Below are 20,133 nucleotides of genomic sequence, written 5' to 3'. Positions count from 1 at the left end.
CCTACTGTTTCCTTGTTCTCTCTGCAGAATGACTGGGGGATGAGGGACAATGGGGGAGGTATTTAAGCCTTTGGCTGGGGTGTCTTTGCCTCCTCCTGGTGGCCAGGTTCTTAATTGCCAACGGTAATTAATAAAGCTGTGGACTCTCCTCCCCTCAATGGAAATTAAATTATCAGGTAAGCATAATTTATGTTATTGCAGATGCCATTTTACAGGTTGTTAGACTAGGAGCTAAAACTTCTAGTTTCGCTGTCCTAGCCTGCAGGGCGTTATGGTTGAAACGTACATCTGGGGATTGATTTTATGTAAATTGCTCTTAGGTCTCCCTAAGAGTAAAAGGGGGAAACCAGATATGGACTCCTTGCACACATGCCCTAGAGATATGCAACTGCACCTCACTGACGAGGCCCAAGAGAGGCCGAAACGTACGTCTGGGGTTTGTTGTTTGTCTTGTTCAGAGAGGAATTGCCTGGTATTTCGGTGCTGGACTGTCATTGGGCAGGATCAGACTGATATGCTACAAGATATTTTTTCTCTGTGAAAAGGCATAGTGTGCAAAAAGAGACTGCACCCTGAGTGGCACTGGCCTTGTGGACAAGCATGGATGTTTTTCTAACTATTGTTCTGTCTCAGTGAGTGAGTCTCTCTATTTTCTTTATTTTATGAAATCCTGGTCTACGCACGTTTCCTCTAAAGTCAAGCTTCTGGCGATTCCTTACAAGGGCAAAACCTTGTTTGGACCCGGTTTGGCAGAAATTATCTCTGATATTACGGGTGGAAAAGTGTCTTTTTTACCTCAAGATAAGAAGAATAGGCCTAAAGGACGTCAGAGTAATTTTCGTTGCTTTTGTAACTTCAGAGGAAAATCTTCCCCTTCTTCTTCCAAGCAGGAACAATCCAAGTCTTCTTGGAAACCCAATCAGTCTTGGAACAAAAGGAAACAATCAAAGAAACATGCAGCTGATTCCAAATCAGCATGAAGGGTTTGCCACTGATCCAGGATCGGATCAGGTGGGGGGCAGACTTACTCAGTTCTCTCAAGCCTGGATACAATATGTCCCAGATGCCTGGACTGTGGACATAGTATCCCAGGGTTACAAATTGGAATTCAAGACTTTTCCTCCCAGAGGCAGATTCCTTCTCTCAAGATTATCTGCAGACCAGATAAAGAGAGATGAGTTCTTGAAATGTATACAACATCTTTCCTCCCTGGGAGTGATAGTTCCAGTTCCAGTGCAGGAACAGGGTCTCGGGTTCTACTCCAACCTATTTGTGGTTCCCAAAAAAGAGGGAACTTTCCGTCCCATTCTAGACTTGAAGTGTCTAAACAATTTTCTCAAAGTTCCATCCTTTAAGATGGAGACTATACGCTCCATTCTTCCTTTAGTAGAAGAGGGTCAGTTTGTGACAACCATAGACCTAAAGGATGCGTATATTCATCTTCCTATTCACAGGGACCATCACAGATTCCTGAGATTTGACTTTCTGGACAGACATTTCTAGTTTGTGGCCCTTCCATTTGGTCTAGCCTAGCCACGGCTCCCAGAATTTTTTCAAAGGTTCTGGGGGCTCTTTTGGCATTGATCCGTTCTCGTGGAATTGCTGTGGCACCCTACCTGGACGACATATTGGTTCAGGTGCCATCTTTTCAACAAGCAAAATCTCACACAGAGATATTGTTGTCTTTTCTTCGTTCCCACGGATGGAATGTGAATCTGGAAAAAAGCTCCCTTTCCCCTGCTACAAGAGTAGTGTTCTTAGGGACCATAATAGATTCTCTATTAATGAAGAGTTTTCTGACAGAGGTCAGGAAAAACAAAATAATTTCCTCTTGCCTCTCTCTTCAGGCTACTGCTCATCTTTCAGTGGCTCAATCTATGGAGGTAATCTGTCTGATGGTGGCTTCCATGGACATCATTCCTTTTGCTCGATTCCATTTGAGAGCTCTCCAGTTGGGCATGCTCAGACAATGGAATGGCGACTATGCATAAATTAGTGTCTAGCAAACCATGCACGTCAGTTTAGTTCTATTACATGGTTTAGCTTCTAGGTATCTAAATTATGAAAGTGATAATGCAAACTCAATTAATATGAGAATTTAAAATTATGTTTGGAAAGAAGTATATTAACATTCTGTCTTTATAATGTTATAACAACTTAATTATTATCTCGTTTATGGTTCTGAATATACTGTATAGTATTTATATTGATATAGGCTCTAATTAGTTTGGTGGCTATCTTTGAATAAGGATAAAAGCACCCTAGATACATTTACATATTTACAGATATCACAGACTTTCTAAAAAATATGGTTCTATTCATTATCAATTAAAAAGTGACTGGGCTAATTTGCATATAACAACAAATTACTCGAAATATGCTCAATTCTTTAAAATACAGTTTTTATTTTGCAGAAATTATTTTCCCTTCAAACAGTTAGCTCTACAATAAAAAAAATCTTTCATACTTAAAATATTGCACATGATTTATAGAAATAAAATTCTTAAAAAGCCATCTTTACCCCCCTTGAACCCCCTATGCGGAGGCAAAAAAGATAGTGAAGATGGGGGAATTACAGTGCATCGTATATATGTTTGATGTAGTGACATGAGTATGATCTTACATCAGGCTTTACCCACAGCTGCTTGGGTAATGTCCGTTTTACCCGGGTAATGCAAGGATTACCCAATATCTGACTTTACCCGCAACATACACACACATATATATATATATATATATATATATATATATATATTAAAAATATATGTTTACTATTTAAATAAATGTATAAAAAGTGTTTTAAGGGGATATGGTATTATGGTATATGAAAAGGACTGGGATGATCTCAAAGGTGTGTGTACACACACACTCTCTCTCTCTTTTTCTCTCTCTTTCTCTCTCTCTCTTTTTCTTTCTCTCTCTTTTTCTTTCTCTCTCTTTTTCTTTCTCTCTCTTTTTCTTTCTCTCTCTTTTTCTCTCTCTCTCTTTCCAGAGAGAGACTCAGGCAGTTAACCCCAGTGCAAAGGTGATATGGAAAATTACAAAACAAGCACTCACTTGTAAGTACACAGCTAAGATTAAAAGCAAAAACTGAAGAGTCAGTTACAGCATCTGGCCAAATGGGTCAAAGCCCAGAACCATGTCAAGATCTTGTCCCTCCTTGGTCCCTGTCTACACCCAAATAATGCATGGTCTCAATCAAGCAGACAGTAAACCACACAAGGGTGCACAGGATTTATGTAATCTCCCTAGAAACATACAAAACATTAAAATGGACTGCACTCTCGGACTGGACCAGGTACACATCCTATGACCCCGCAAAATGCACAGCCCTGGGTAAATATTTATATATATATGCGCTATTCTATGCTATGTTTTGTTAAAAGTAAAGCTATGTAGGTTGATAGTAGCTATATTGCACTGGTTTTCAAACCTGTCCTCAGCCTCCCTAACAGGCCACATTTTAAGGATATCTGGACCAGAGCACGTGTGAAATAATCAGCTGATTAGTAAACATGGTTATTAAAGGGATATTAAACACCAAAAATGTTTTGTTTAAAAAGATAGATAATCCCTTTATTTACCATTCCCCAGTTTTGCATAACCAACACTGTTAACACCCTGTAGCTGTGAAAAACTGTCAAATGCATTCAGATAAGAGGCGACCTTCAATGGCTTAGAAATTAGCATATGAGCCTACCTAGGTTTAGCTTTCAAATAAGAATACCAAGAGAACAAAAAAAATGTGATGATAAAAGTAAATTAAAAAGTTGTTTAACCTCTTAACGTCTGAGGATGTGGCCGGCACGTCCTACAAAAAACGGTTGTTAACGACCACGTCCTCTGAAGTTTCAAGTGCTGGAAGCAATTTTGATCGCTTCTAGCTGCTTTCAGGGTATTGCAGCGATGCCTCAATGTTGAGGCATCGTGCAATACCCTTTTCTAAGCAACCGATGCAGAGAGAGCCATTCTGTGGCAGGAGGGGGTATGAGAGAGGGGGGCGGGAGGGTGTGGGAGCGGGTGGGACCGCTACACTACGGAAAAGGAGACTAGTGCATGCGAAGGAGGGAGATATTAGTGTGGAAAGTGACCTGGTAGGGGGGTAGGGAAATTAGGGGGGCAGCTACACTAGGGAAAAAAGTTTATTTTTATAAAATATATACAATAAAGCCAAAAATTATAGCAAAAATGGGTACTGGCAGACAGCTGCTAACACCTAACATGGTGGCTAATAGGTAGAGGGGGAGGGTTAGAGAGCTCTTTTGGGGGGGGGGGGGGTCAGGGAGGTTGAAAGGTAAGGGGGGATACTACCCTGCAGAAAATGTTTTTTAAAAAAAACAACAACAACAAGAAAAACTTTTATTTTTATACTGGCAGACTTTCTGCCAGTACTTAGGATGGGGGTGACCTTTGGGGTATGGTGAGGGAAGAGAGCTGTTTGAGAGGGGTCAGGGAGGTATCAGGGGGTGGGATGTGTCAGGTGGGAGGCTGATCTCTACACTAAAGCAAAAATTAACCCTACAAGCTACCTAATTAACCCCTTCAATGCTGGGCATAATACAAGTGTGGTGCGCAGCGGAATTCAGCGGCCTTCTAATTACCAAAAAGCAATGCCAAATACATATATGTCTGCTATTTCTGAACAAAGGGGATCCCAGAGAAGCATTTACAACCATTTGTGTCATAATTGCACAAGCTGTTTGTAAATAATTTCAGTGAGAAACCTTTTTTTATTTGATTGCATTTGGCGGTGATATGGTGGCATGACATATACCAACATGGGCCTAGATCAATACTTTGGGATGTCTACTAAAAAAATATATATACATGTGAAGGGTTATTCAGGGATTTCTGACAGATATCAGTGTTACAATGTAACTATCACTAATTTTAAGAAAAACATGGTTTGGAAATAGCAAAGTGCTACTTGTACATATTGCCCTATAACTTGCAAAAAAAAGCAAAGAATATGTAAACATTGGGTATTTCTAAACTCAGGACAAAATTTAGAAACTATTTAGCATGGGTGTTTTTTGGTGGTTGTAGATGTGTAAAAGATTTTGGGGGTCAAAGTTAGAAAAAGTGTGTGATTTTCTTCATATTTTTTATTGTTTTTTTATAGTAAATTATATGATATGATGAAAATAATGGTATCTTTAGAAAGTCCATTTAAAGGATAGAAAAACAGTATATAATATGTGTGGGTACAGTAAATGAGTAAGAGGAAAATTACAGCTAAACACAAACACAGCAGAAATGTAAAAACAGCCCTGGTCCTTAACGGTAAGAAAATTGAAAAATGGTCTGGTCACTAAGGGGTTAAAATTACATGCCCTATCTGAATCATGAAAGTTTATTTGGACTTTACTATCCTTTTAACCTGCTCTCACCCAAGGTAATCCTGACTTTTGGGGAGGCCTGAGGATAGGTATAAAAACCAGTGCTCTATTGCTGTAAACATTGTTGCAGACAAAAAGGAAAAAAAAAACAACAATATAGCAAAATACTGTGCTATTGCTAACACCTTTAGATTGGGACAAATACATTGTGAGCAAGATGTATTTTTGTAACAACAACAAAAAACACTTAAAGGGACATGAAACCCACACATTTTCTTTCATGATTCAGATAGATAATACAATTTTAAACAACTTTCAAATTCACTTCTGTTATTTAATTTGCTTCCTTCTCTTGTTATTCTTTTCGGAAAGGTTTATCTAGGCAAGCTCAGGAGCAGCAGAGAACCTAGGTTCTAGCTGTTGATTGGTGGCAGCATATATATATCGATTGTGATTGGCTCACACATGCGCTCAGTTAGAAACCATTAGTGCATTGCTGCTCCTTCAACAAATGATATTAAAAGAATGAAACAGATTAGATAACAGAAGTAAATTAGAAAGTTGTTTAAAATTGTATTCTCTATCTGAATCATGAAAGAAAAAAAATTGGGTTTAATGTCCCTTTAAGGACTCCCCTGGACCCATAATACATACCCAGGAGATATCCTTGTAATATTTGTACCAAAAACTACAAAATATGATTAGATTATATAAAAAAGATAATCTGTTTGAATGTGTCTTCAGTCTGTTGAAACATTTGGAAATATGTTTTCTTTTCTCTTAATTATCCCTTTAATTGTAATTTATAGCATTTGCAGTTACAGTAGAGACAACTCAGGCAAGTAAATGTGCCAAAATGTGCTATTCATTTGGGAATAGAGCCACATGCTGGCATTTTATGTTAGATATCATAAAACTTATTTCTAAAATATTTTACTATTTACTTTAGTTGTCTAAAGTATATAGAATTGTAGCTTACTAAACAGGAGAATTGATTATTAAAGGGACATTGTACTCTTAAAGTGAGAGTCAATCCTAGCGTTAGTGAAACGCTAGGATTGATCATTGGAACAAATAAAGGGGACTTTCATTCATGAGATATAAAATACTTCATGCAGAAAGCTCCTTTATTTGTTTCAAGTGTTTGCCGCTAAGGCAGCCAATGGCAGAACGCTGTTTTGCTAAGAGGTGACGTTTCCAATCTTAGCATATAGTGTGCGGGAAATCCGGCACCACAGGGCACCAAGCCGGATTTCCTGCACGGCTATTGGCTAAGAGGTAAAAATGTCCCCTCTCAAGCAAAACAGTGTTCTGCCGTGGGCTGCCTGGCAGCTCAGTGCGGCGAACGCTTAAAACAAATAAAGGAGCTTTCTGCATGAAGTATTTTATATCTCATAAATGAAAGTCCCCTTTATTTGTTCCAATGGTCAATCCTAGCGTTTCACAAACACTAGGCTTGACTCACACTTTACGTTTTCTACCATTAAATGTGTTTCCAATGGAGTGTAATTTCCTTATTTGCATGTAGCTCATTTACCTTTAATTTGTTATTTTAAATATCTACTTTTGGCGGTTGTAGACCCACCTATACTAAAAATGATAAGTTAAAGTGTTTTCTATGTAGAAAAGCTATGCAAACAGTAGACAACAGCAATGATTAATTCCCCAGCCACAATTAGAATCTCAATACCTTACATAGATAACATGAGCAGGTCTGTTTTACTTGCATGCTTAGCCAATTATTATGGGCATGTCCTGAAGAACAACAGGTGATGGGTTTAATGAGCAAAACCAGCTATTTCAAATACAAAAATAAACACTAAATAACAATTTACCATAATTTAATAATCTGCCGTAGGTGTAAGAAGTAATTTGGAACACTTTAAGGGGAAACACAGTTTATAGAATAGTATCCCTTTAAAGGGGTATGAAACACAATTTTTCTTTCATGATTTAAATAAAGCAAACAATTAAAAAACAACTTTCTAATTTAATTCTATTATTAATTTTTATTTGTTCTTTTGGTATCTTTTAATGAAAAGCTGGGACGTCAGCTTAAAGGGCCATAATACCCAAATGTTTAAACACTTGAAAGTGATGCAGCATAGCTGTAAAAAGCTGACTAGGAAATATCACCTGAACATCTCTATGTAAAAAAGAAAGATATTTTACCTCAAAAGTTCCTCAGTAGCCACATCCCATTCTAAAGGATTTCTAAGCAGCATATTAGTATATCTGTCCTGGGACAGCTGAAAGGATGAGCCTCGTGCACTCTCATCTTATTTCACCAATCAGGTAAAGGAAGTTTGCTATGAAATCTCATGAGATCACAGTAAAAGAGTTCATGACCTCAGCACTGCTGATGCTGATTGGCTGCTCTTCATTTCTTCATTTTTTTATTTTACCTGCAGCTGGGAGCAGCTGAGTATAACTTTTTACACAGAACTTACTCTGGTGAGCTGAGGAAGTTGTGAGGTAAAATATCTTCCTTTTTTACATAGAGATGCTCAGGTGATATTTTCCTGTCAGCTTTTTACAGTTATACTGCATCAGTTTCAAGTGATTTAGCATATGAGTATTATGTCCCTTTAAGAAAAGGCCCATTTCTGGAGCACTATATTGCAGCAGTTTTGCAAGAATGTTATCCATTTACAAGAGCACTATATGGCAGCACTATTCCCTGCCAGACAATGCTCCAGATGCCTACCTAGGTATCTCTTCAACACTGAATATCATGGGAACAAAGCAAATTTGATAATAGAAGTAAATTGGAAACTTTTTTAAAAAAAATTGTATGCTCTGTCTGAATTGCAAAATAAAAGTTTAAGGGGGCAACAGAGAGCGTATACAATTTTAAGAAAGTTATCAAATGTATATTATTCTTTCTTGAAGAGAATACCTACTTAGGTAGCGTGCACTATGAAAGCAGTTTTGCAATAATTCTTTTGGGCACTAGATGGCAGCAGTGTGAAGGAACAATGTATAAAAATATTAAAAGCATTCTTGCAAAAGTGCTGCCAAATAATGCAACACAAATGTGCACAGTCCTGAGCCTACCTACCTACCTGCTTTTTAAACAACGGATATCAAGACAATTTACTTCTATTATCAAATGTCCTTCATTCCCATGATGTTCTGTGTTGAAGAGATACCTAGGTAGGCATCTGGAATACTACAGGGCAGGAAATAGTGCTGCCATCTTGTGCTCTTGCAAATGGCTATCATTCTTGCAAAACTGCTGCCATATAGTGCTCCAGACACGTGAACACTCCTGAGCCTACATCCCTCTTTTCAATAAAAAATACCAACAGAACAAAGAAAATGTGATAATAGAAGTAAATTAGAAAGTTGTTTAAAATTGTATTATATATCTGAATCATGAAGACAAAATTGGGGTTTTATGTCCCTCCCTTGAGTGCTGACGACGGCTCAGAGCCGTCGCTAGCACTCACCCACCCACCTTTAGAGCAATCTGGGGGCTCCCACCCTGGCGATCGGGCCTGTATAGTGACAGGCATCCCGTTATGTGCGGTGACGTCACGCGCAATAACGTGATGACGTCACCGCGCAACTTTATTTAAAATGTACAATACAAAATATAGGGAAAGGGAGCATGCTGCTTAGGAGCCTGTATCTCAGGCATCTAAGCAGCTACAGACCCCCAAGACCCACAGTTGGAAAGGTAATCACCTAAACAGTGTAAGTTTTGGGGATATGGGGGGAAAAAAGTCAATTATGTTTTTTAAATAGTAAAAATCAGAAAAAAATTAAGCTTAGCACTCAAGGGTTAAGCAACTAACAAACTAATTTGTATTTCTTTTAATATAATGTTTATATTAAAGGGACGGTCTAGTCAAAATTAAACTTTCATGATTCAGATAGGGCATGCAATTTTAATCAACTTTCCAATTGACTTTTATCATTTAATTTTCTGTGTTCCCTTGGTGGTATTTTTGAAAACCTAAACCTAGCTAGGCTCAAACTGATTTCTAAACCATTGAAAACCACCTCCTAGCTTAGAGCATTTTGAAAGTTTTTTACAGTTAGACAGTACTAGTTCATGTGTGTCATATAGATAACATTTTGCTCACTCCTGTGGAGTTATTTAGGAATCTGCACTGTTTGGCTAAACTACAAGTCTGTCAAAAGCATTGAGATAAGGTGGCAGTCTGCAGAGGTTTAGATACAAGGTAATCACAGAGGTAAAACATATATTAATATAAGTATAATGCAAAACTGGGGAATGGGTAATAAAGGGATTATCTAAATTTTTAAACAATAAAAGTTCTGGTGTAGACTGTTCCTTTAAACAAAGTAAATATGATGAATGCCAACTGAATATAAGAACAGATTTTACCCTTGACATTAATTTCTACTATCAAATGTTTCTATGGAGCAGTTTTTCTGCAAAATACAGACATCCCAACTCTCCCGTAAGTTCCAGGAGTCTCCCGCATTGAAATAGTGGCTCCCTGACACCCGCAAATTAAACACAAGATCCCGGAAAGAGCAGTGCCAGAGAAAATCAAATTTGTGCCTGCACTTTTCATTTCTACCTGTAGGTGTCACTGTTCTATTATAGCTCAATGTAAATAGTTACTGCGTTCATCTCTGGACTTTGTCCCCCTTCCTGAACTATAGTGTGGTGCGAGACATAGCAGACCTGATACAGGTGAGATGTGCAGAGTTGCAGACTCCTATGCTGTCTATTGTGCAGACTACCATGCTGTCAATTGTGCAGACTCCCATGCTGTCTATTGTGCAGACTCCCATGCTGTCTATTGTGCAGACTCCCATGCTGTCTATTGTGCAGACTCCCATGCTGTCTATTGTGCATGGCTCCCTTGCTTTCTTTTGTGCAAGGCTCCCATGCTGTCTATTGTGCAAGGCTCCCATGCTGTCTATTGTGCCAGGCTCCCATGCTGTCTATTGTGCCAGGCTCCCATGCTGCCTATTGTGCCAGGCTCCCATGCTGTCTATTGTGCCAGGCTCCCATGCTGTCTATTGTGCCAGGCTCCCATGCTGTCTATTGTGCCAGGCTCCCATGCTGTCTATTGTGCCAGGCTCCCATGCTGTCTATTGTGCTATGCTCCCATGCTGCCTATTGTGCAGACTCCCATGCTGTCTATTGTGCAGACTCCCATGCTGTCTATTGTGCAGACTCCCATGCTGTCTATTGTGCAGACTCCCATGCTGTCTATTGTGCAGACTCCCATGCTGTCTATTGTGCCAGGCTCCCATGCTGTCTATTGTGCCAGGCTCCCATGCTGTCTATTGTGCCAGGCTCCCATGCTGTCTATTGTGCCAGGCTCCCATGCTGTCTATTGTGCCAGGCTCCCATGCTGTCTATTGTGCCAGGCTCCCATGCTGTCTATTGTGCTATGCTCCCATGCTGCCTATTGTGCAGACTCCCATGCTGTCTATTGTGCAGACTCCCATGCTGTCTATTGTGCAGACTCCCATGCTGTCTATTGTGCAGACACCCTTACTGTCTATTGTGCAGACTCCCATGCTGTCTATTGTGCCAGGCTCCCATGCTGTCTATTGTGCCAGGCTCCCATGCTGTCTATTGTGCCAGGCTCCCATGCTGTCTATTGTGCCAGGCATTCATGCTGTCTATTGTGCAGACTCCCATGCTGTCTATTGTGCCAGGCTCCCATGCTGTCTATTGTGCCAGGCTCCCATGCTGTCTATTGTGCCAGGCTCCCATGCTGCCTATTGTGCCAGGCTCCCATGCTGTCTATTGTGCTATGCTCCCATGCTGTCTATTGTGCTATGCTCCCATGCTGCTTATTGTGCCAGGCTCCCATGCTGCCTATTGTGCCGACTCCCATGCTGTCTATTGTGCCAGGCTCTCATGCTGCCTATTGTGCCAGGCTCCCATGCTGCCTATTGTGCCAGGCTCCCATGCTGTCTATTGTGCAAACTCCCATGCTGCCTATTGTGCCAGGCTCCCTTGCTGCCTATTGTGCAAACTCCCATGCTGCCTATTGTGCCAGGCTCCCTTGCTGCCTATTGTGCCAGGCTCCCATGCTGCCTATTGTGCCAGGCTCCCATGCTGTCTATTGTGCCAGGCTCCCATGCTGCCTATTGTGCCAGGCTCCCATGCTGCCTATTGTGCCAGGCTCCCATGCTGTCTATTGTGCCAGGCTCCCATGCTGCCTATTGTGCCAGGCTCCCATGCTGCCTATTGTGCCAGGCTCCCATGCGGTCTATTGTGCCAGGCTCCCATGCTGCCTATTGTGCCAGGCTCCCATGCTGCCTATTGTGCCAGGCTCCCATGCTGCCTATTGTGCCAGTCTCCCATGCTGCCTATTGTGCCAGGCTCCCATGCTGCCTATTGTGCCAGGCTCCCAAGCTGCCTATTGTGCCAGGCTCCCAAGCTGCCTATTGTGCCAGGCTCCCATGCTGCCAATTGTGCCAGGCTCCCATGCTGCCTATTGTGCCAGGCTCCCATGCTGCCTATTGTGCCAGGCTCCCATGCTGCCAATTGTGCCAGGCTCCCATGCTGCCTATTGTGCCAGGCTCCAATGCTGCCAATTGTGCCAGGCTCCCATGCTGCCTATTGTGCCACTCTCCCATGCTGCCTAGCTATAAAATGGTTATATAGATAGATATTTACTTTCAGGTTGGGATGTCTGAAAATATAATCTACTTACTAGATTTCTGAAGATAAACGTGAATGATAGGAGTAGAATGAAATGTGTTGGATAATGAAAATCTATCTAACCATTTTTAAGTTCTACATTTTAAAGTTTTAAGTGAAGTCATTTGAACATAATTTTCTTACCGAGTATAGTCAAAGTATTCTTTGTGTTGGTTACGATAAAAAACGGAAAACTTAAGCATGCGTCCTGCAATTGCTTCGGCTTTCTCCATCAGCTGTGTTAGGTGCACTTTTGAATAATCTGTAAAAATAAACAAAACAATAAAATTCTCATTAAAGTAATGTCAAAAGTTGATATGAAGTATGATTTTTAAATATACTTGAATGTCAGTGAGATTGAGAAACTCTTTGTTTTTGATATATACAATTTAAGCTTGCATGTCATAAAAGTATTTAAAGGGACAGTCAATTCAAAATTAAACTTTCATAATTTAGATAGAACACACAATTTAAAAAAAACTTTCCAATTCACTTCCATTATCTTAATATGCACAATCTTTTAATGTACACATTTTCTGAAGCACCAGCTCCTACTGAGCATGTGCAAGATTCACAGGATCTACATATATACATTTTGTGATTGGCTGATGGCTGTCACGTGATGCATTTGGAAGAAAAATGGAACAAACTGACATTTGTCAGGAAAAAAAAGCTACTACTCATTTGAAATTAAAACTAAGTGCATTTGCATTTTCTTTTTAGTATGTATGTATTGATTATGATATTCTGATGTGTTAAGTGTTCATTTAAGATGGTCACTAAGTAAGTTGTTTTCAAAGCCTACTTCATTTTTAGATGATCAAAATACAAATTAGGCATTTAATGTAAGGTGTTATCTAAAGTTTAAAGGGACAGGAAATCCATTTTTTCCATGATTCAAAGAGAGAATACAATTGTAAACAACTTTCTAATTTACTTCTATTACAAATGTTCCTTTATTCTCTTGGTATCTTTTTTTGAAAGGTAGGGATATAAGCTCAGGAGTGTGCACGTGTTTGGAGCACTATATTGCAGCAGTTTTGCAAAAATGTTGTCCATTTGCAAGAGCACTAGATGGCAGCAGTATTTCCTGCCATGTAGTGCTCCAGATAGGAACGAGGCAAAATTGATAATAGAAGTAAATTGGAAACTTTTTTAAAATTGTATTCTCTGTCTGAATCACAAAAGTAAATTCTGAGATTCATATCTCCTAGAATTCTGTTATTGACTCCCTATTACACTTATAGCAAATACATCTAATGATCACTGCACTAACTAACTTGCTCTAAAGGAAAAGTAAAGTCAAATTGGGAGATGGTTGGTAATTGGTGGCTGCACATGCATGCCTCTTGTCATTGGCTCACACAATGTGTTCAGCTAGATTCTAGTAAGGCTGTGCTGCTTCTGAGCCTACCTAGGTTTACTCTTCAGCAAAGAATAACAAGAGCAAATTTGGCAATATACAGTGCCCTCCACTAATATTGACATGCTTGGTAAATATGAGCAAATAAGACTGAAATATTTCCTTTATTGTGGAACCTTTTGATCTTTTGTTCAAAAAATACACAAAATACTCTGCTCTCATGGATATCAAACAATTGCAAACACAACACAGGTTTCTCAAAAAAAACTTTGTTAAATATATGCATGGCACAATATGAATTCATATAAGAAAAATATATTTGAATTATATTCCCATTGATATTTTACATTTTTTAGTACACTTGGGTGACTAAGAACAGGAAATTTTTCAACCATGACTTCCTGTTTCACAGGGGTATAAATATGAGGTAACACATAGGCCAACTTCCCTTAGTCTTTCATCACAATGAGTAAGACCCACGAATATAGCTGTGAGGTGCGGGAAAAGGTTATTGAGCTTCACAAAATGAGAAGTGGCTATAAGAAAATAGCAAAAGTGTTGAAAATGCTAATTTCCACCATCAGGGCAATACTTAAAGGGACACTGAACCCAATTTTTTTCTTTCATTATTCAGATAGAGCATGCAATTTTAAGCAACTTTCTAATTTACTCCTATTATCAAATTATCTTCATTCACTTGGTATCTTTATTTGAAATGCAAGAATGTAAGTTTAGATGCCGGCCCATTTTTGGTGAACAACCTGGGTTGTCCTTGCTGATTGGTGGATAAATTCATCCACTAATAAACAAGTGCTGTTCAGTGTCGGAACCAAAAAATAGCTTAAATGCCTTCTTTTTCAAATATAGATAGCAAGAAAACGAAGAAAACAAGTAAATTAGAAAGTTGCTTAAAATTGCATGCTCTATCTGAATCACGAAAGAAAAAATTTGGGTTTAGTGTCCCTTTAAGAACTTCTAGTCAACTGGAAATGTTATGAATCAACCTGGAAGAGGACCTGTGTCTATATTGTCTCAAAATATCTCCATGGATCACAGCTGTAGAATTGAAGAAGTAAGTCGTGTCTTGGGGTCAGAAAGTTTCCAAAACTATAATCCAACATCACTTATATCACCACAAGTTGATTGGAAGGGTTCCAAGAAAATAGCCTCTACTCTCATCCAAAAACAAACTCTAGATTCTTCAATTTGCCAGACACTACTGGAACTTCAAATGGGATTGGGTTTTATGGTTAGAGTAAATCAAAATAGAACTTTTTGGCAATAAACTAGAGGTGGATTTGGCACACACAGAGAGGTAGCCATATGGAAAAGTACCTCATGCCCACGATTAAATATGGTGATGGTTGTTAAATGTGTTGAGGCTGTTTTTCTGCCAGAGGACCTGGACATTTTGTTAGGATACATGGCATCATGGACTCAAATATCAAATATCAACAGATATTAAATGAACACCTGACTGCCTCCTCCAGAAAGCTTAAAATGGGCCGTGGATGGATCTTCCAGCAGGACAATGATCCAAAACATACATAAAAATCAACACAGAAATGGTTTAGTTACCATAAAATCAAGGTCATGCCATGGCCATCCCAGGCCCCTGACTTGAACCCCATACAAAACCTTGAAATATGTATATAGGGGGGCGCTTTTGATATACCGCAAGCAGATGTATGTGCTATATAGCTAGATAAAAAGTATGTCAAAATATATAACAGTAATGTATCTTTAACTAGATACTACTAAGAAACTGGATATCACGTATATCACCACATATACCAGAAATGGTGTGTCTTTATCTAGGTACCTTTAAAGAAGACCAATACAGCTATACAGAATAAATACAAAATATAACAAATTCAGCTATATATAATAAATACTGTAATATTCAAAATATCTCAATAGATATAGCAATGATAATGCCCCATAGAAAATGGTGATGTCACCAGTAGGTAGTTGTTGGTGCAGGTCAAGGCAGCTGTCTGTATAAGGATCAAGGCCACAATCCAAGATCAATGATCTGTAGACATAAAAAGACAGAAGCGCCACATGGCCCAATATTGTTTGATACAATAACGAAATGATATGTGATAGATACACTCACATTTGTTTAGGCACCCCTAGTGGTGCAGAAGTGGCAAGCTGGAATCAAAATCAGTCACGCAGCAGACTGACCTCCGGTAGGTGTTCAGTAATCTGTAGGTAATGTAGGCAAAAAAAACAAGAGTGCCAATATGGCCTAGTATTGTTTGGACAAGAGAGGTAAAGTGTGGTAAAATAACACTCACATTTAGTAGAGCACCTTCCTTGGTGCACTAGAGGCGAACTGGGATCAAACAATCACCCAGTAGACTAATATCCGGCAAACAGGAACTCCCAGCAATTTAGGATAGGGTGGTAGTTAGGATAAAAAGATGTACGTCAGCAAGTGGTAAGTATAAAAAACTTACTTTATTAAAGATTTTATATCCATTTTAATAAAGTACGTTTTTTATACTTACCACTTGCTGCCGTACATCTTTTTATCCTAACTACCACCCTATCCTGAATTGTTGGGAGTTCCTGTTTGCCGGATATCAGTCTACTGGGTGATTGTTTGATCCCAGTTCGCTTCTTGTGTACCAAGGGAGGTGCTCTACTAAATGTGAGTGTTATTTTACCACACTTTACCTCTCTTGTCTAAACAAAACTAGGCCATATTGGCACTCTTGTTTTTTTTGTCTACATCACCTACAGATTACTGAACACCTACCGGAGGTCAGTCTGCTGGGTGACTGATTTTGATCCCAGCTTGCCACTTCTGCACCACTAGGGGTGCCTAAACAAATGTGAGTGTATCTATCACATATCATTTCGTTATTGTATCAAACAATATTGGGCCATGTGACGCTTCTGTCTTTATGTTGCCATATAAAACCTGTTAGGTTAACTGAAGAGGAGAGTCCCCCAGCGTCAACCTAAAAATTTGAAGAATCTGGAGAGATTCTGTATGGAGGAATGGTCTCAGATCCCTTGCCATGTATTTTCCAACCTCATCAGGCATTATAGGAGATTACTCAGAGCTGTTATCTTGGCAAATAATTGTGCCACACATATATTTAATAAAGATATATATTTTTTGGATAAACCTGCATTGTGTTTTCAATTGTTTGATATCCATGAGAGCAGAGTATTTTTGTAGACTTTTTGAACAAAAGATCAAAAGGTTAAACAATAAAGACAATTCTCACAGCCTTTTTTTGCTCATATTTACCAAGGGTTTCAATATTAGTGAAGGGGACTGTAAATTAATTCAAATGTTGTTTAGAATTCTGTGAATCATGAAGGTTACATTTTGACTGTATGTCTGTTTAATAAATGTTAAACTAGAATATCTGCTGTTGCAATAATTAAGAAAATAAACACAAATCTAAGTTTGTCTAAATGTGCTATCACTAGCAGCTTGGTCATGCGACTGTCGCTGCTTATTGGCTCACCGGCTGTGTCCACATTTAACTATGTGTTTAACCCATTTGTGCAGATTTAACACATAAGGGCCCAATGATATAAAGCTTGCCATAATAGCGCTATGCTGTAAGGTATCTGCATCACAAATTGAAAATGCATGTGATTTGTTCTAAAGGGATCAAATCATTGCTTGAAGGAAGTCTTGCAAAAAAAGCCTTTTGCTGTGTGATGCGAGGGTTCTCTACCATTAGCGTTAAATACTACAGCTTGGGAATGTGCAGCAAGGGTTAGTGTAAGTTATCTATTTGGACAGTGTGTAATGAGAATAACAATTTTCATGTGTAAAATTAAAGGGACAGGAAACCCCAAATGTAATTCATGATTCAGATAGAAAATACAATTTTAAACTACTTTCAAATTAATTTGTATTATCACATATGCTTCATTCTCTTGTTATCCTTTGTCTAAGGAACAGCATTTCACTACTGGCAGCTAGCTGAACACATCTAGTTCAAGAGATAAATGTACGTAGGCACCAATAACCAGCTAGTGTAGGATATGTGGGTATTTATTACGTGATTTTAAGTGTCTTAAAATGACATGCTCTATCTGATTCTTGCAAATTTAATTTTGATTTTCCTATCCCCTTAACTTTTTTAGGTTCAAACAATAGTTACAGTTGTAAATTAATAATACATCTATCTGATATGGTGCATTATGGGTACACTGTGCATAAACGTATGGTGTGTTATTTATATGCAATATATACAGTAAAATGGTTTAGTTTGTATTATAACTAACTATATTTATTGTAAAAACTTGTTATTTCATTTAGCGTGTTTATTGTTTAGAAACAATATTAACAGTACATGATATTACAAATACAAACAGAAAAAGACGCACTTTCAGGAACAAATATAATAGCACAAAAAATTGTTTACTGTTCCTTTAAATAGTAAATACAGAATTTATGCTGTGATTGAAAACAATATAATACATGACCTTTCTAGGAACTATAAATACTATAATATGGATTTAAAGTGTACACCAAAATTGTTATTGTATAAAAAGATAGATAACGCCTTTACTATCCATAACCCAGCTGTGCACAACCAACATTGTTATAACCTTTAAACCTCTAAATGTCTGTCTGTTTCTAATCCTCTGCAGGCCGCCTCTTATCTTATGCATTTTTATAGCTTTTCACAGCCAGACACTGCTAGTTCATGTGTGTATAGATAACATTGTGCTCACTCCCGTGGAGTTATTCATGAATCGGCACTAATTGTCTACAATACAAGTCTTTAAATAACTCTGATCTGCAAAGGCTTAGACACAAGGTAATCACAGAGGTAAAAAGTATATTAATATAACAGTGTTGGTTGTGCAAAATTAAAAATTGGGAAATAAAGGGATTATCTTTTTAAACAATAAAACTGCCCCTTTAAAACAAAGAAGGAAAAGCAATGTAATTAAATAACTGCACATCTAAAATGGTTTTTTTTTATGATAGCAGCAGTTCTTTGTGAAAGATAAATAGTAAATTTGACTTGACAAACAACTAAAGATTTTAATGCAGTTGTAATAACCAGTTCTGAAGGAAGATCAGTTTTCATGCAACTCAAGTGGCTTTGGAAAAAAAAACGTTAATCTTTCAGTTAGGCTATAATTTTATAATATCAAAAGCTATCAAATATTAAATGTATTCTGTCAAGCTCTCTAGATAATGCTTGTTATATTTTCTTATTCTGGCTGCTTAAAATGGAAATTACTTTTTTTCAAACACAAATTTAAGAGAACATCTTTAATTTGGTACAAAATATTGTTGCTTGATAAATAAGTTATTTTAAATTTAAAAAAAAATTAATTTTAATCTGAACAAATTCAGCCTTGGACATTTTTATTTTCTCCTCTGCAAAATCATTGGAGATTTAGTGTTGGCAATACCAGAACTAACCTACTCAATGGCACGAGAACCTATCTCATTGTTTAAACTCAGCACATAATCCATCTTTAAAGATGAATTTGCTGAAAGCATTCCAATCCCGTGATCTTGCAGAATGATAAACAACCTACTCATACTTGACAACTAGATATTGTCAGTTCCAAGGTGTAAAGTCCAGCATCTGCATCCCAATGAATTATTGTAACCACCCAATTGTCCTGAATCTTGTGTGATTGTCATAGGTTGGAGGGTGTGCTAGCTGTCCTCCTGCAGTTCCTACTGGCAAACATGCCGGTTTCTAGGGACTGCCCTGCTTTGCCCACTGCATGCCCAACTCCGTCTAACCCTACCCAATACAAAACCCCACTGCCCATGATACAGCTGCGGCCCTATGCCTCCTGCTGTAGCTCCGCCCACCAAACACATGCAAACCACTGCTCACCTTCCTATTCCTTAAAGCCTAAGGAAAATGTTGGAAGGTATGGTCTTCCCAGTATGAGGAGGGAAATAAATGGAGAAAAATGGGGTTTAAATAAGCAAAGTAGGGACAAGTAGGAGAAAACGAACACCTACTTTCTAGTAACAGTCACCCAGCTGGACATGTAGCTGAGTAGCCATCTTTATTACTGTCCACAATTTTATTTTTTTTTAAAGAATTTTTATTGAAGTTTCAGAAAGAACAGAGAATACAGAATACAACAACATTTGCCCAATCATAGAATTAATATTAGAATACAACACAAGAATTGTGACATCTATCATATCTGTTAGGTCAGTAGAGGCGTAACTGAGCTATATATCAAGGTAAGTCATAAAATTTTTAGGGCTCACAGGGATAAACATAATCATAGCAATACAATAAGGCTAGCCCTAACATGTAAAAACCTATGTTGTATCTAGGAAAGTGTCCAAAATATAACTGGGCAAACTGGAATGAAACTTCATTTTATATTTTAATAATTGTAATCTGATCTCCACATCACCAGGATGAATACAGTGGGGAGTTCTGCGATGATGTGGGGAGTTAACTTTGAAAGTGACCATAGAGAGGTCATGGAACACTGGAAAGAAGAGGGATTACAGTGGGCAAAAGCCACTCGAGTTGTGGGAGAGGGGGGGGAGGAAAAAGTAGGGGGGGTGGACCCTACTTTGGCAAGGTTGCAGTATGGGTTTATTTATAAGTCTATGTGTGCCCTATATGTACAGGACTATGGCTAAGATAGGGAACTATGAGAGGCATCTTATGTATTATGTGTATCTATGGTGCAAGGGTATAGCGATTCTGGTTGTGTAGCCTCTGTGATCAAATACAGGGGTAATATTATGTTGGCTCATGGAACTAGGAATGGTGGAGGGTTGGGCTTAGTGAATACAGACT

At 38.5% G+C, this 20,133-nt stretch overlaps 1 protein-coding gene across 2 annotated transcripts in view; it reads right to left on the bottom strand.

The window, feature by feature from the left end:
- PHYHIPL (phytanoyl-CoA 2-hydroxylase interacting protein like) overlaps positions 1-20,133 on the bottom strand; it is a 352,334-nt gene that overhangs the window by 13,262 nt on the left and 318,939 nt on the right. For both annotated transcript variants that reach the window (XM_053692241.1, XM_053692242.1), the window contains exon 4: positions 12,130-12,247. In XM_053692241.1, coding sequence (XP_053548216.1) covers positions 12,130-12,247 — 118 coding nt within the window. The remainder of the gene's footprint in view (positions 1-12,129; positions 12,248-20,133) is intronic.

Source organism: Bombina bombina, chromosome 9, assembly GCF_027579735.1.
Source record: "Bombina bombina isolate aBomBom1 chromosome 9, aBomBom1.pri, whole genome shotgun sequence".
NCBI classification, from domain to species: domain Eukaryota; kingdom Metazoa; phylum Chordata; class Amphibia; order Anura; family Bombinatoridae; genus Bombina; species Bombina bombina.
Note: the sequence above shows the minus strand (reverse complement) of the source record. Positions and strands in the feature narration are given on the sequence as shown.